This window comes from Ambystoma mexicanum, chromosome 14 (assembly GCF_040938575.1).
Source record: "Ambystoma mexicanum isolate Mex_15411 chromosome 14, UKY_AmexF1_1, whole genome shotgun sequence".
NCBI classification, from domain to species: domain Eukaryota; kingdom Metazoa; phylum Chordata; class Amphibia; order Caudata; family Ambystomatidae; genus Ambystoma; species Ambystoma mexicanum.
The window spans coordinates 385,395,062-385,409,285 of NC_090940.1; the positions used below are offsets into that span (position 1 = coordinate 385,395,062).

General features: G+C 46.5%; 1 protein-coding gene across 1 annotated transcript in view; it reads left to right on the forward strand.

Annotated features, from left to right (window-relative positions):
- INO80 (INO80 complex ATPase subunit) overlaps positions 1-14,224 on the forward strand; it is a 1,945,052-nt gene that overhangs the window by 1,689,587 nt on the left and 241,241 nt on the right. Inside the window, exon 32 of the mRNA XM_069637507.1 lies at positions 2,215-2,303. Within this exon, the coding sequence (XP_069493608.1) occupies positions 2,215-2,303 (89 nt within the window). The remainder of the gene's footprint in view (positions 1-2,214; positions 2,304-14,224) is intronic.

The window sequence follows — 14,224 nt, forward strand, 5'->3', positions numbered from 1 at the left end:
CCACATGGAGCTCTGCCCATACCTTCACATGGTTCTACTGTATCAATAGGGATTCCAGGGAGGAGTCCCAGGTCGTCCAGGTAGTTCTTCGCAACCTCTTTGAATGTGGTATGTGTTTCAGAGGCGAGTTGGTTACTTCTATTGAGCTATGCCTCCACCCGTTTTGGTTGTATGTAGGTACTGCAGTATAATCTTATTCAAACAGTATGTTATGAAAGATCCAATGCTGGAGAAGGAGTCCTTTTACTTACCTGTTACTCCTTTTCTCCAGCATAGGTATCTTTCATAGATTCACATGCAATCCTACCACTCTGTGGCTCTTCTTGGCTCATGCTTCTTGATTCATAAACCCACATCACGTGTGCTGCCAAATCTGAAGATGGCCTTCAGGGGCTTCGCTAACAGGACCGGTCTAATTGGCTGTGCGCAGTATGACCCAAAATGACTGTAATAGAGCAATAAAGTGAAAAGCAGTCTAAAAATGTAAAGGTAAACTGCTTTAATGTTAGCGAGGATTCCGTGCCTGACGACAGGGAATATTCAACCAGCATGTGGATCTATAAAAGATACCATTGCTGGAGAACAACAGTTACAGGTAAGTAACTTGTTCCATTCCTTTCTGCAGATGTGATCAATGTTCTGAATTTCTCAGATACATGCTGTTGGTATGAACAATGGGAGGCATTATACGTGCCAATGTTACTCTTAGCTTACAGTCAAAAGTTATGTAAAGGAAGCTAAATGTGAGCATTTCCACGTAAAAAAGCATTTCTTCAATGTAGATGTAAATTGTGTGACAAGGATATATTGAAACCATTTCACACTTCATGGTTTACTGTGTGCTGTCCACACATTTAAGAAAATGTACTATTCTACAGGCCCGGAAATTGTAAAAAAACAAAAACTGTAGATGTGCTCTGAAATGGTTGATACTGTTTCCTGATTTTGTTACTTGTTACATCTTTACTCTCCTCACTTTTAAACATCAGGAAGAATGTGTGAGGGTATAGCCAGAACTAATATTTTGTGATGTGTATCTGCATGTATACTTTGGTATATTGGATTTTTTTTTTTAGAAGTTTGCATTTTATATCATATTTTCTAGGATGTAAAAAGTAATAAAGGAGCTTAGAATTTTTGTTGTTGCTTCAATATATTTAATGCTCTTCTCTGTATTCGCTAGCATTGCATTATTTAAATCTTGAATTATTTATATTATAATTGTACATTATTACATTTGAAAGTCCATTATTATGCTGTGTCGATATCACAATCAATTAAAGCTGAAATTGTCATTTTTTTTGTATGAATTTATATGGAATGTTACATTCTAAAATAAAGATCCAATTGACTTGTGAATGCATTGCCATTTAAAAAAAATGAAATATGGTTGACAATTCTTTATAGAATGTTCTTGTGCATTTGTGAGACATTATCTTAGATTCCCTAGGCAGCATTTGAACTGTGATGTATTATCTTGATCCTGGGTGGAATCCGATAATGCATGTAGGCTGCTAATTGTTTGAAGGGAATTGGCCTTGTTATATGTATGTATTGCATATAAGTATGCCCATTCTAGTTTTGTTGCAGTATGTAACTGATCAGATTAGTGCTATTTTTTAGTTCTGTTTGTCTGACAGCACTTTGGGGCTCATTACGAGTTTGACAGTATCCCGCCAGTATTACAGACGGGATACTGGCAAACTGTAATACTGTTTTCATCACTTGGTCTCCATGGGGGGATTTGCTGGTATTACCAGGCTGGTAATACTGCCAGTTTTTTTAGGGTGGTGGATATACCTCCAGCTCAGAGCTGGAGGTAAATCCTCCACCCTACCGGCAAACCTGTAGGTGGCTGGGCTGGAAAAGTGCCTGTATACGTTATTACCAGCACTTTATTTTAGGAACGGCCAACTTATAATGAGGCCCTCTGTCTTTATCAGTCACTAGTTTTTATTTGTTGTCAATGTCCAGTCCTGTTTATCACTTTTCTCTTGCCCATTTCTCTGGATTCCGGAAACATATGTGCTATCCTAGTGCAATTCCAGTGTGATGTCCATTGCTCAGATGTGATATCTTCAGTGTTAACTTCCAGTTTAAACAGTCTTTCCTCAACTGATCCTCAAAGTTTTTGGTTTGCATGTAAATCGTATACGGAACAAAGAGATGTTTTCACTCTTGCTCTGCCTTTAATGTATATTTTTCTTGTGGTAGTGCGTCTGCGCCAGGATGAAAAGCGGCATCAGGAAGAGACGAATAGAGTGAAAGAACGTAAACGAAAAAGGGACAGATATGCAGAGAAGGTAAATTTTACAATTACGAGGGAGGTGGGATGAAAGTACATTCAATGTGCAGGAGGTGGCAACGGTCATACACTTCATGGTTTCGAGCTTTCTTACTTTGACATAAAGATTAAACCTTTATCCCTGCCTACTGTAGTAAGAAAATCAGGTGTGTTTAATAGTAGTATCAACACCACAAGCTAGGAATTTGTATTCTCTTTCAATTACTTTTGGGTAACGCAATGCCCAACTGCAATGTTTTCTCTTCTACCACCCAGAGCACCTGGGACTGAAAACCCAATAACCACCAAAACAAATAATGTATATTTTATATTATTTGAGTAAGCAGTTTTCAATGGACTGCCTTTCTCCCGCAGATTCCTCATCAAATAGATATCCATTCCAGCGCCAGCTGCTCTGAAAACTTTTCGACACGGGGCGTAGTGCACCTCGACTCAGCAGTCGATCTGGCTTGACTGGATTGTCGGTCATCCGCTCCAGATGTGAGGTCAGGCATCGTACATATACTGCGTCACTACGGCCAAATACCTACATTTATTTTTGCACGCTCAGCACACTGCTTGAGAGTGAACACTGCATCGATAACTTCAATTTCACTCAACCTTTCATTGTTTTTTTGCTTGACGCACGCTCAGTCAAGGCTGAAAAAACTGCAGCTCGAAAATGTCTGTGACTGATCCACAAGACATCGGCGTATGGTGCCTCAGCACCAGTCTCGACACAGAGAGCTGTACGTCGTCTGGCAAAATGAACCCAAAGTCCCTGAAGGAGCAGGCGGCGAAGCTCACAGTAGGGCGACCACCCTCCAAATCCCTGGTGTGGTCACCCGTTCGATCTTCGAATGCTGACATGGATGGACCTACCCCATAAAAAGAAAAGAAGCATCGGTGAAAAAATAAAGAGATCTCATTGCCGAAGCCATTTGTCCTCTTATTCCTCCCACAGGAAGAATCAACACCACAGACACTGGCGCAAGTCCGATTCTTCTAGTGAACGCGGTAAGTCTTCAGTGGGGCCAACATCCAGGGCTGAATGGGAGAAATTCAAAACCCTAATGCTGGACATGTATCAAAAGGTGGTTGTGGGTACGGGCCAACCGTCAATGTAGCAGGTCCCAGTAGTTCCAGAGGCGCTTGGTGACCCAGGCCCCAGAGCAGAACCAGTCTCCATGCCATTAACGTCGGCAGAGCCATCTGGCTCGGTGCCAAGCAAGACTGGGCCTCTTTCGGCGCTGGTGCTTTCCAGAGCACCTCGGCTGCCGGTTCCCTCTGATGCGCCCTCAGTGCCGAAAATCATGTCAGCGCTGACTGCCAAACCATCGACGTCATCCGCCATTGGTGGTCTTTCGTGTCAAAATCCAAGACTAACTTTTTCGGCTCCATGGCAGACATTTTCGGCGGCGACGACGACTGCCGTGGCTTTCACTCTTTCTATTCTGGGGCGGGAGGTACAGACTTTTTTGTCGACCAGGAAGACCATGTAGCACTCAGAGGGTGTGCACGACACCAGTGGGCTCGACACGTCCCCAGACGTAGAGATGCAGCAGGCACACCCTTATAACTACACCAATGCCAGCCAGGCCGGTGTCAGGATATGACTTGACTGACTTCCTTGATGAGGGACCTGCTACAGAGAGGAGTATGCCCTTCAAAGCTTCTATCGCCTACCCTTTGCCACCTTGTGGCAGCGCCCTTCTACCATACCCCTGGTATGACCTTTCCAAGAAACAAAGGCCGGCAAGGGGAGACCTTTCATATCTCTCTTCCCACCCAACACCTGATGGATTAGTGGTACAGGCGGCCACAGTGTCCACCAGCCCAGCCACATCCAATCTCTCAACCGATAGGGAAGGCAAAAATGTTGACGCCTTGGCGAAGAAAATCTTTTGCTCAGGCAGCATAGCCTTGAAGGCGGTCAATGTTTCTTGCGGATTTGTGAACAGTTCTTTCTTTCGGTTTGTGGAAGGCCATTGAGCAGGCTGCCCAGTACATCCCAGAGGGGGGGCTGCGAAATGGTTTCCAGCAATTGGGGGACGAAGGCAAGGAGGTGGCCCGGCAGTCTTTGCAGATGTACTTAGACGTCGGAGACTGCGTCAGCAGATCGATGGGGTCAGCCACAGTGCTCAGGAGGCAGGCAGGATTCTCACGCAATGTTCAAAATAAGCTCCTCAACATTGCTTTTGGTAGTGAGAATATTTTTGGCCCCAGTGACTCTCTGGAGAAATTCAGAGTCCAAGCTAACCACGAAGTCGCTAGATGTAGCCGTGCAGCAGCCAGCCAAGCCTGCCTTTAGTTTTTCATCAAGGGTTCGAGTCTATCGCTGCTATGCTCCCTATGGCAGATAGGCTCAGCTGCCACAAGCCAGGCAGGGGCAGAGGCCTTTCCCCAGCTCCAGAAGGGGAATGGGGGGCCTCTTGAGGTCAGCAGACAGCGACAGCAGTGGCCTGAGCCGTCAAAGCCGCTTTGAATTCTCCCCCACAACTCCCCAGTTGAAGGTAAGTATCACCAAGCACTAGGCACAATGGGAAGAAATTACTACTGACGCCTGGGCTCTTCAGCTTGTGCAGTGGAGCTACTGTCTGCCTTTCTTAAAAAGGCAGCTGGACAGACCACTACCCTTTCATCAGCCAGAACAGGAGCTCCAGCAAGCACTGCAAGCCCTGCTGTTGAAGGGTGCCGTGGAAGAGGTAGCTCCTGAACAGAGAAGGTCGGCTTGGTATCCCCAGTATTTCCTGTCCCCAAGAAAGGGGGAGGCTCTCTGTCCCATCTTGGACATCAGAGCTTTGATCACATTCCTGAGGAAAGACAAATTCAGAATGGTGACGTTGAGAGAGATTCTCCATGCTCTCGAGTTGCAAGACTGGCTGGTGTCCATAGATCTTCAGGACGCATATTTTCGTGTGCCAATCCACCAGAAGCACATAAAGTTCCTGAGATTCCTCATAGGGAACAGGAATTACCAATTCAAGGTGCTCCCCTTTGGGTTGACATCTGCTCCAAGGGTCTTCGCCAAGCTCATGGTTGTAGCCGCTGCTCGCCTCAGGAGATTCAGCATCTATGTGTTTCCGTTCATGGGCGTCTGGCTAATCCGAGGGAAGTTGGGGGAGCAGGTCCCATCTCAAGGGCACCTGCTCGCTACTGCACAGGCTGGGCTTCTCCCTGAACTTGCAGGAGTAGCACACAACACCAGCACAGAGTCTCCAGTTCATCTGAGCAGTCTTGGACACTCGGTGGGGAAGGCCTTTCCCTTTGAGGAAAGAAGCACCAGCGTTTCACAGATGGTCCAAATCTTTCAGAACCCTGCCACCTTACCAGCGGCTTCCTTCCTCCGCCTCTTAGGTCTCGTAGCCTCCTGCATTTTTCTGGTGCCAGGGGCCAAGCTGCAGATGCGATCTTTGCAATGGCTCCTGCGGGGTCAGTGGTTCCAGTACTTCTCAGAGTGTCAAGGTCAGTGGTCGACTACCTCTCCTGGGGATGCTTGTGGTCTTGTGCAGAAGGGCTGTGACCTAGCAGTTCGGGCTGTACTGCCCCTTTTGGGGTAGGACCAAGCCTGATGTGCATATGGTTTTTCCCCTACTGTAATGGCTTGGCAGGCTGAAAAACTATGGTCTGGAGGATTTCCCAGAGGGCGTGCAGTCATAATGTCGACTGCAAAAAGTTGAATTACAAAAATATCGAAAACAAATGGTCGAATTTTTTTTTTCTTCAACTATGTCATTTTTTATTTTACATGTTTTTTTTGGCTTTCGTGTATTCAAAAAAGGGTTTAAAGAACGGGGGAGTTGAGGGGGGAACCCCCCCATTTTGAACAATAAATAAAAAAAGACATTCAAAAAAATGTTTTCCGACCATTTGTTTTCGACATTTTTACTTTCGACTTTTTCACATTCGACATTGACTATAAACCTGCCCAGAGCTATGCATGTGGTTATGATTAATTCAAAATCTTCCAACCATCACCAACCATCACCTTTTTGTTTTGCCAAAGCCACCCCGAGTGGGACGGGTATGCCCAGACATGGGTTTGAAATCTTCCCTCTCTAGAGACCCAAGCTACTCCTCACTGATGATGCCCAACAAGGCTGAAACATGTCTGGGAATGCTTGTGGTCTCGTGCAGAAGGGATGTGACCTAGCAGTTCGGGCTGTACTGCCCCTTTTGGGGTAGGACCAAGCCTGATGTGCATATGGGTTTTCCCCTACTGTAATGGCTTGGCAGGCTGTTAAACAATGGTCTGGATGGTTTCCCAGAGCTATGCCCGTGGTTAAGATTAATTCAAAACCTTCCAGCTATAACTTTTTGTTTTGCTAAGGACCAGCAGCAGCAACATGTTGGCAGGGGAACCCTTCTGGCCTCTTGCCCCAGGCCAGGGTTTTCACAGATGCATCCTTGAGAGATTGGGGCACTCCATGCAAGGACTTAAAGGTGAGTGGCCTTTGGTCATTGATGGAGGCTATGTGGCACATCAACATGCTGGAGTTGCGAGCCATCGGTTTCAGCCCTGAAGACATTCACACCTTCTCTGAAGGGGAAGCATGTGTTGAGCTTGACAGTCAATACAGTGGTGATGCACTGCCTGAACAAGCAGAGTGGAGTGTGCTCCCTCCCCCTTTGCAGAGAAGCGATGCAGGTGTGGTTTTGGCTGTTGGAGAACCAGGTCTCGGGCTCAGCAGTCCATGGATAAGAACAGCTTGTGGGATGCTCTGAGCAGGCAGAGCATGGTCTCACACAAGTGGGAAGTGTGCCAGGAAGACTTAGAGGAGGTCTTCTCTCTCTGGGGTACCCCAGCGGTGGATGTTTGCCACAGAGTCCAACAGGAAGTGCAGACAGTTTTGCTTGAGTGAATTCACAGTGAACTGTGCTGTAGGGGATGCATTTCTACTGGACTGGACCTCGGTGTCCAGTCATTTGGTCGACTGAAAACTGGTCGAATGACATTTGGTCGACGCCATTTGGTCGAAAACCAAATGGTCGAATTTCTTTTTTTAATTATATGTTTTTAAATAAAAGGGTTTTTTAGAAAAAAAGGGGTGGGGGTGGGACCCCCCCCCCCCCCGAAAAAAAAGGGGTGAAAATAAAAAATAAAAATAATTCGACCATTTGGTTTTCCCGTGGATTCTCAGGAGGTTGAGGACGTTTTGAGCAACCCTAATTTATATTTCCCCGAATTGGGCGAGGAGGACTTGGTACTCAGTGCTTCTGAACTTGACTTTCTGCCCAACTCTCTGGTTGCTTTGGTGCCCAGATCTGCTATCCCAGGCGGAAGGTCGGTTACTCCACCCAAACCCGGAATCCCTCAACCTACATGCGTGGCCTTTGAAAGGATGAGATATGACTGGGACCTCTTTGAGGAGGTACAAGAGGTGCTGCTGGCTGCCCGCAGAGCATCCATAAGATCGCTGTACGCATGCAGGTGAAGATGATTTGAGGCACCCTATCGCTTGCCCCACCACTACAGTGATGCAAATCCTTCTGTCGCTGGCTTCTTCAGGCCTTCAGTTCACCGCAGTCAAAGGATACTTGGCGGCTCTGTCTGTGTTCAAAAGTTCGCTGAAGGGCCTAGTGAATATGTTTGTGCATAGTCCTTTTGTGTTTCCTGACTGGGACCTTAATTTGGTCCTCCCATTTCTTATGGCTGGTTCGTTTGAGACTTACATTCTGGTTCTTTGCGGTTACTTAATTTGAAAAACACTTTCCTGGTGGCGTTCACCTTGGGCAGGAGGCTTAGCAAGCTGCAGGCCCTATCTTGTAAGCCTCCCTTCCTTCGCTTCTTTCGAGACAAGGTTTCTCTAAAGTTTAGGCCCAGATTCCTGCCCAAAGTGGTGTCCCAATTCCACTTATCCCAGGCAGTTGACCTTCCTGTGTTCTCACAGTCTAGACCTTAAGAGGGCATTGAGTTTTTATGTAGCCAGGACCACTGAGTACAGAAAAGTCAACCAATTGTTTGTGGCCTTCTCTGTGGCCAGGAAAGGTTTAGCAGTCTCTAAACAAAGTGTCATGGTGGATCACGCTGTGCATCTGAGTGCTACCACATCACAGGGAAAGGGTTGCCCCTGGTCATCAGAGCCCATTCCACCAGAGTGGTCTCTACCTTTACAGAGCTGCAAAGAGGAGTATCAGTTAGACATTTGTTGGGCTGCAATCTGGTCTTCACTTCATACGTTTTGTGAAGGCATCATGAAGCAAGACATAGACAACAGATTCAAAGTTAAACAAACATACTTTGTTTAACTTAAATGTCAGGATAGATGAAGGCCTAACTTGCCCTACGCTAAGGTGGGATTTCCCTACCTAATGAAACTAAGGACAGTCTGAGTCAAAGAGTTTAACTTAAAAGGCTGTGTCCAAAATCTATGCTTACCCTCTCAACTAAAAAAAAAACAATGTGTAGGGATGTCAGCAATAAAATATTGTTCCAAACAAAGTTCTGATCTTCTTCCAGCTCCTGGCTTACTTTTCAGCTCCCCTTTCCAAGTTCAAAAACAGTTCCACAAAACTCTCAGGGTTCCCTTCTCCAAGTTTGACAGTTCCACAATGTCTTGGAGTTCCTTCCCCAAGTTCAAGACAGAAAGTTCACACTTAACAGTTCTCTAAGGATTGTGGTCCTTACCAATCCTCTTACCAAGGGTGTTTTCTCTGGTTCACCAATGCACCTCTGTTAGAACACAAGTCTGTCCACCTTTTCATTGACTTGCTCCTTCTGGATTTTCACACCCTTGATTCTTTTCTTTACTTGCTTTTCAAGCAGGGCACTCGATCTAGGTGCAGTTGACGACCACACGGTCCACCCATCACATGTCACGCAACCGATACCCCTCTTGAACAGCTTTTGCAACAATTGTCCAATGGTTTCCCTCAACAGTGAAAAGTACTACTTGTGTCAGAAGTATCCTCTTCCAACACTTTATCTTGGTGACCTTCATCACCATTCACTTGGTTATGCTCTGGAACTTCTCTGGCCCTTGCTTTCATTCAACCTCTAGTTCTTTGACCACTTGGCTTGTGTCAATACTTGTTTCTCTTCTCACACCCTTCTTGGGGTTTTATTTGCTTTGCCAACACTTGTCTTTCAATCAACTTGCTATATGGTATTCGCCACTTGCACCAGGTTGCTCTTTTTTTCTTTTAAAACATTCTTATAATTTGCTTAATCTTCGCAGCATTCAGAAATGCTTATTCAATCATACATTCATGTTGCTTTAATTCTGGATGGTTTTGGATAATGCTTTCAGCTCCTTCGGTATTCAAAAAGATATCCGTTTCACCTTTGAAACTATCTTCACTTCCTTTCAGGCTTATGAGCTCTTGCTTCAGTATTTAAACATACTTATGATGGTTTCCACAATGTTCGACATTCAAAAACAGCTTATTGACTTTTTATTTTTTTGGGAGCGCCCTGGTATCAGTGTTTCCCATCTGCACTCACTGGCTTCAGATGGCAGCTCCTGTCGACTCCATTCCCGCTCCTCCGGTGCCTTTCCCACGTCCCCAGCCTGCGCTCCTCTCACGAATTTCAGGGAGAGTGCTGCTTGCAGTCACAGCATCACACCTCATTGGCATTCTAAGCACTGAGGCGGATGTGCCAAGTCGAGTTACAGAAGAGCTGCAGGAGTGGGAGTTGAATGTACTAGATTTGTAGGTAATCTCCCCAGGCCAACCGGTTCGTGACCAAATCAGTAAAGGTGAGACCTTCAGGTCCAGGGAAATTCTGCAAAGAAACGGTTTGGGCTGTGCACTATTGATACACTAGGAGTTTGATCTGGTGTACACGTTCCCCCCCTTTTCCGCTGATTCCTTTGGTGCTGCAGAGGTTTAGGTAGAGTGGTACAATCATGATCTTGGTCACCTCAGATTGGGTACACAGGACCTGGTATCCAGATGAGCTGGACATGGTATGTTCTCCTTTCAAGATCCGTGGGAGGAAAAGTCTACTGACGCAATCATGTGCAAAGGTGCTCCACCCCAACATCAGGAATCTGAACCTTCATGCCGAACTATTGAGAGATTAAGTTACAAGAATTGGGATGTTTCTGAGAAGATTCTTGGTGTTCTGCTCTTAGCGAGGCTCCCATCCACCAGGTCCGCTGCATGTATGATTATCGTGGGGGAAGGTTTGTGAGTTGATGCCAGTAGAAAGAGAGCTTGAACCAATGTTTTTTTAAAAAAAGGTTTTTATTAATTTTATTCAAACCAAACAACAATATAAACAATCCCAACGCGCAGTGTAGTTTACAACAATTCCATTAAACACCATTTGTATTTCCATTTTGCCACTGCTTCCCAGGTCCCACCCTCCATTATGAGCATATTTATACTTCGCGTTCAACATCTGCTACATGTGGCCGGGTCTCACTATCATCGGATTCCGTCGGGTCCGATATAGATCGGAACAGTTTCGCTATTAATAGTTTCCATGCCATCAAGGTACCTACTTCTTCCTCCCCACTCATGCTGCTCGCCTCCTGCCATACTACCGTTTCGGCCTCCGCCCATTTCTGTAACTCCTTCCACCATACCTCCACCCGTGGCTTGTGGCACTTCTTCCATCCCATGGCGATCCTCCGTTTTGCTAACACGTATGCCAAGTTTCTCAACATGTTTAAGTTTCCGTGGTCTGGGGAACCCTCCCAGCAAGCAGGCCCAGGCCGTATCTATGACAAGCGTGACCCCTTTTGTCACTCATTTTTGTGCCACTTCACCCCAGAAACATTCGATTACTGGGCATGACCAAAACATGGGTGTCATGTCAGCATTTTCCATGTCACACTTAAGGCACGCCTGTCGCCCAGCGTTTCGGAACTTGGATATCCTCAGAGGGGTCGTATATGCTCTATGCGTTATGTACAGCTGTATTTGTTTAAGTCTGGCATTTTGTGACACTTTTTTGTGATATCCCAGGGCGTGTTCCCACATCCCATGTCCCATTGGGGCCCCCACCTCCTCCTCCCAATCAAGTCTCAAATGTGTCAATTCCTTCCCCACCATGGTCATTACCATCTCGTACAATCTAGAAATCTCATGCCCCCCTTCCGATATGTCATATATTGCCCCCACAGTAGCATCTGGTTCCTCTGCCAACACTGTTTCAGGCCACGTTTTCCAGATTTTCGGAACCATCCTATGGTATGTAACATATTGGCCAGCATGTAATCCCACCTCCTCCCCAAGTTCTTCGAAATCTCTAATGGTCCCCTCTTGCCAGATGTCCCCTAACGTTACCAGCCCCACCGATTCCCAATAGGTTCTGATAATCACCCTCAGCTGCTTGTCCCCTCCTGCTAAAGCGACCAGCGGTACTTGCGGGGAGCACGGGAATGGGTCCTCCATCATCCGACACGCTCAATGCCACATTTCCACCCCAACATCATCATCCTAGGGCGCTCCTTCATATCTGTCTCAGGCAACCATATCATTTCCCTTAAGTAAAATGGGGTACAAACCCGCCCAAACAACCTATGTTCAGGGGTCACTTTGTCGGAGAGCCAATTGGCCACATATTGTAATTGACTTGCTATATAGTAGACCTCAAAATTGGGCAGACTGATACCCCCCTTTTCGTAGAAGTTCTGCAACTTCCATAGCGCTACTCTATTCCGGGTACCATGCCACAGTAAGTCCCTGCACACACTATTCAGTTTAGCAAAGAACTTCTTGGTTATCATATGTGGGATATTACTAAAATAATGTAAAAGCCTAGGTAGGACCACCATCTTAAGCATTGCCACCCGTCCCATCATAGCTAGGGGCATCTTCTCCCAAAACTTCATGCATTTCCGGATTTTATCAACAGCTACCTCGATTTTGTGCTTATGTTCCTCTTCTGTGGTGTGATACACATCTATGCCAAGGTAACGGAAAGAACCAATCACCCATGGTATCTGTAACACCGGCAACCTTTCTTCTGGGGTCCCCTTATAGCTACCTAGCGGGAATATACTAGATTTTTGAGGATTTACCGCTATGCCGAACAACCCTGCGTATTTCTCCATCACTTCAAGGATATATTGAAGATTCTCTTCCGGGTATTTCAAGTATAGTAATAGATAATCCGCATATAAGGATATTAGATGCCGCTCCTCCCCAACCTCAATACCTATCGTATTGTTGCCTGAGGTATATCGCTAGGGGCTCCAGGGCTAGGATGTAAAGCATCGGGGACCAGGGGCACCCCTGCCTGGTACCTCTACTAAGCTGCCATCTCTCGGATATCACTGATCCTGTTCGAACTCTGGCTAACGGCTCACTGTATAGCATTTTCGCCCACCTGATATAACCCGGCCCTACTCCGTAACCTCCCAGGGCCGCCAGCAGCCATGGCCACTTAACGGCATCAAAAGCTTTTACTGCGTCTAGGCATTCAATCGCCATTTCGCCTACATTTCTATCCGCCCATTCGATCACACGGTGGAGTCTCCTATGATTATGGGTTATATTCCTATTCGGGACATAGCCCGTTTGATCCGGGTGGATTAATTTACTAATTACTCTCTGCAATCTGTTTGCCAGGACAGCCGACGGTATCTTGCTGTCCGGGTTCAGCATCGACAAAGGCCTGTAGGAACTACAGCTATACCCCGGTTTGTTGGGTTTAGGGAGCGGTATTATGATCGCTTCTCCGACCGACTCCGGCAACCTTCCCATCTCAAACGCTTCGTTAAGCATGTCTAGCATTGGGGGGAGTACTTCTTCTCTATATACTTTATAAAATTCGCTAGGGAACCCATCTGCTCCTGGGGTCTTACTGGTGGGCAACTGCCTCACAACCTCCTCCAACTCCTCCAGGGTAATTGGCACATCAAGCTCTTCTCTCGCCTCATCACTTATTTTAGGTAGTCCTATATCTTCTAGTGTTTCGGTTATCTCCTCTTGACTACTCCCCTCCTTGTCCCCATATAGCACCCTGTAATAATCCGCAAATTCCTTGTTGACTCCTTCTTGAGTGTCTACTACATTGCCATCTTCTCTAGTTATTGTCCTAATCAGGTGTCTAGGGGTCTGACTCTTGTACAGCCACGCTAAAAGCCTACCCGTTTTATCTCCTCCCGCGTGCTGTCTTTCTACATACTTTTTATAATTGAGGTTACAGAGCCTTTCCCAGTGTTCCGCACATTGCTGTTGTAGTTTAAGTACTGGCTCAGTGTCCACACTGCCACTTTCTAATGTTCTTTCTAGTTCATCTTCAACTCTTTGTAGGTCAGTCAGTACCCCACCTTGCAGGCCCTTTGACTTAGCTATGGTTGCCCCCCGCATCACCACCTTAAAAGCTTCCCATAGTGTACCCGCCGAGTCAACACTACCAGTATTTGTTTCAAAATAGTTAATGATCTCATCTCTTATGTCCTCACGAAAGACCGGAACTTTGAGTGCCTCCGTTCGGAGGTGCCATGTGGGAATCCGCGCCCTCGGAGGGGGGGGGGGCAGTATTGCCCCCCGAGGACCAGGGGCGAGTGATCTGAGAGGACCCTCGCCTTGTATTCTATTTGAATGCTCTCCGCAGTTACATCCGGCGTGGCAAAAACATAGTCCAATCTCGTGTGTAGCTGCTGCGGGGCAGAATAATGCGAATATTGCCTATGATTGGGATGTTTTGTTCTCCATACATCTACCAAGCCGAAATCATCTAGTAACACCTGCAATGCTTTGGTCGCTGGGGTGGGCCTGTCAATCCTGCTATCAGATCTATCCACCTTGGGGTTCATTACACAATTGAAATCCCCGCCCCAAATAACTGCGCTTCCCACACACATACTAAGGTTGGTGCACAGAGTCCTGAAGTATGCCGCTGTGTTATGGTTGGGGGCATACGTATTCACAATGCATACCTCTTTATTCTCCAACAGCCCTCTCAATATAACCATCCTCCCGTCAGTCTCAGCCACTTCCTGTAGTAGCTGAAACGGGACATGAGGCGCCACCCAGAAA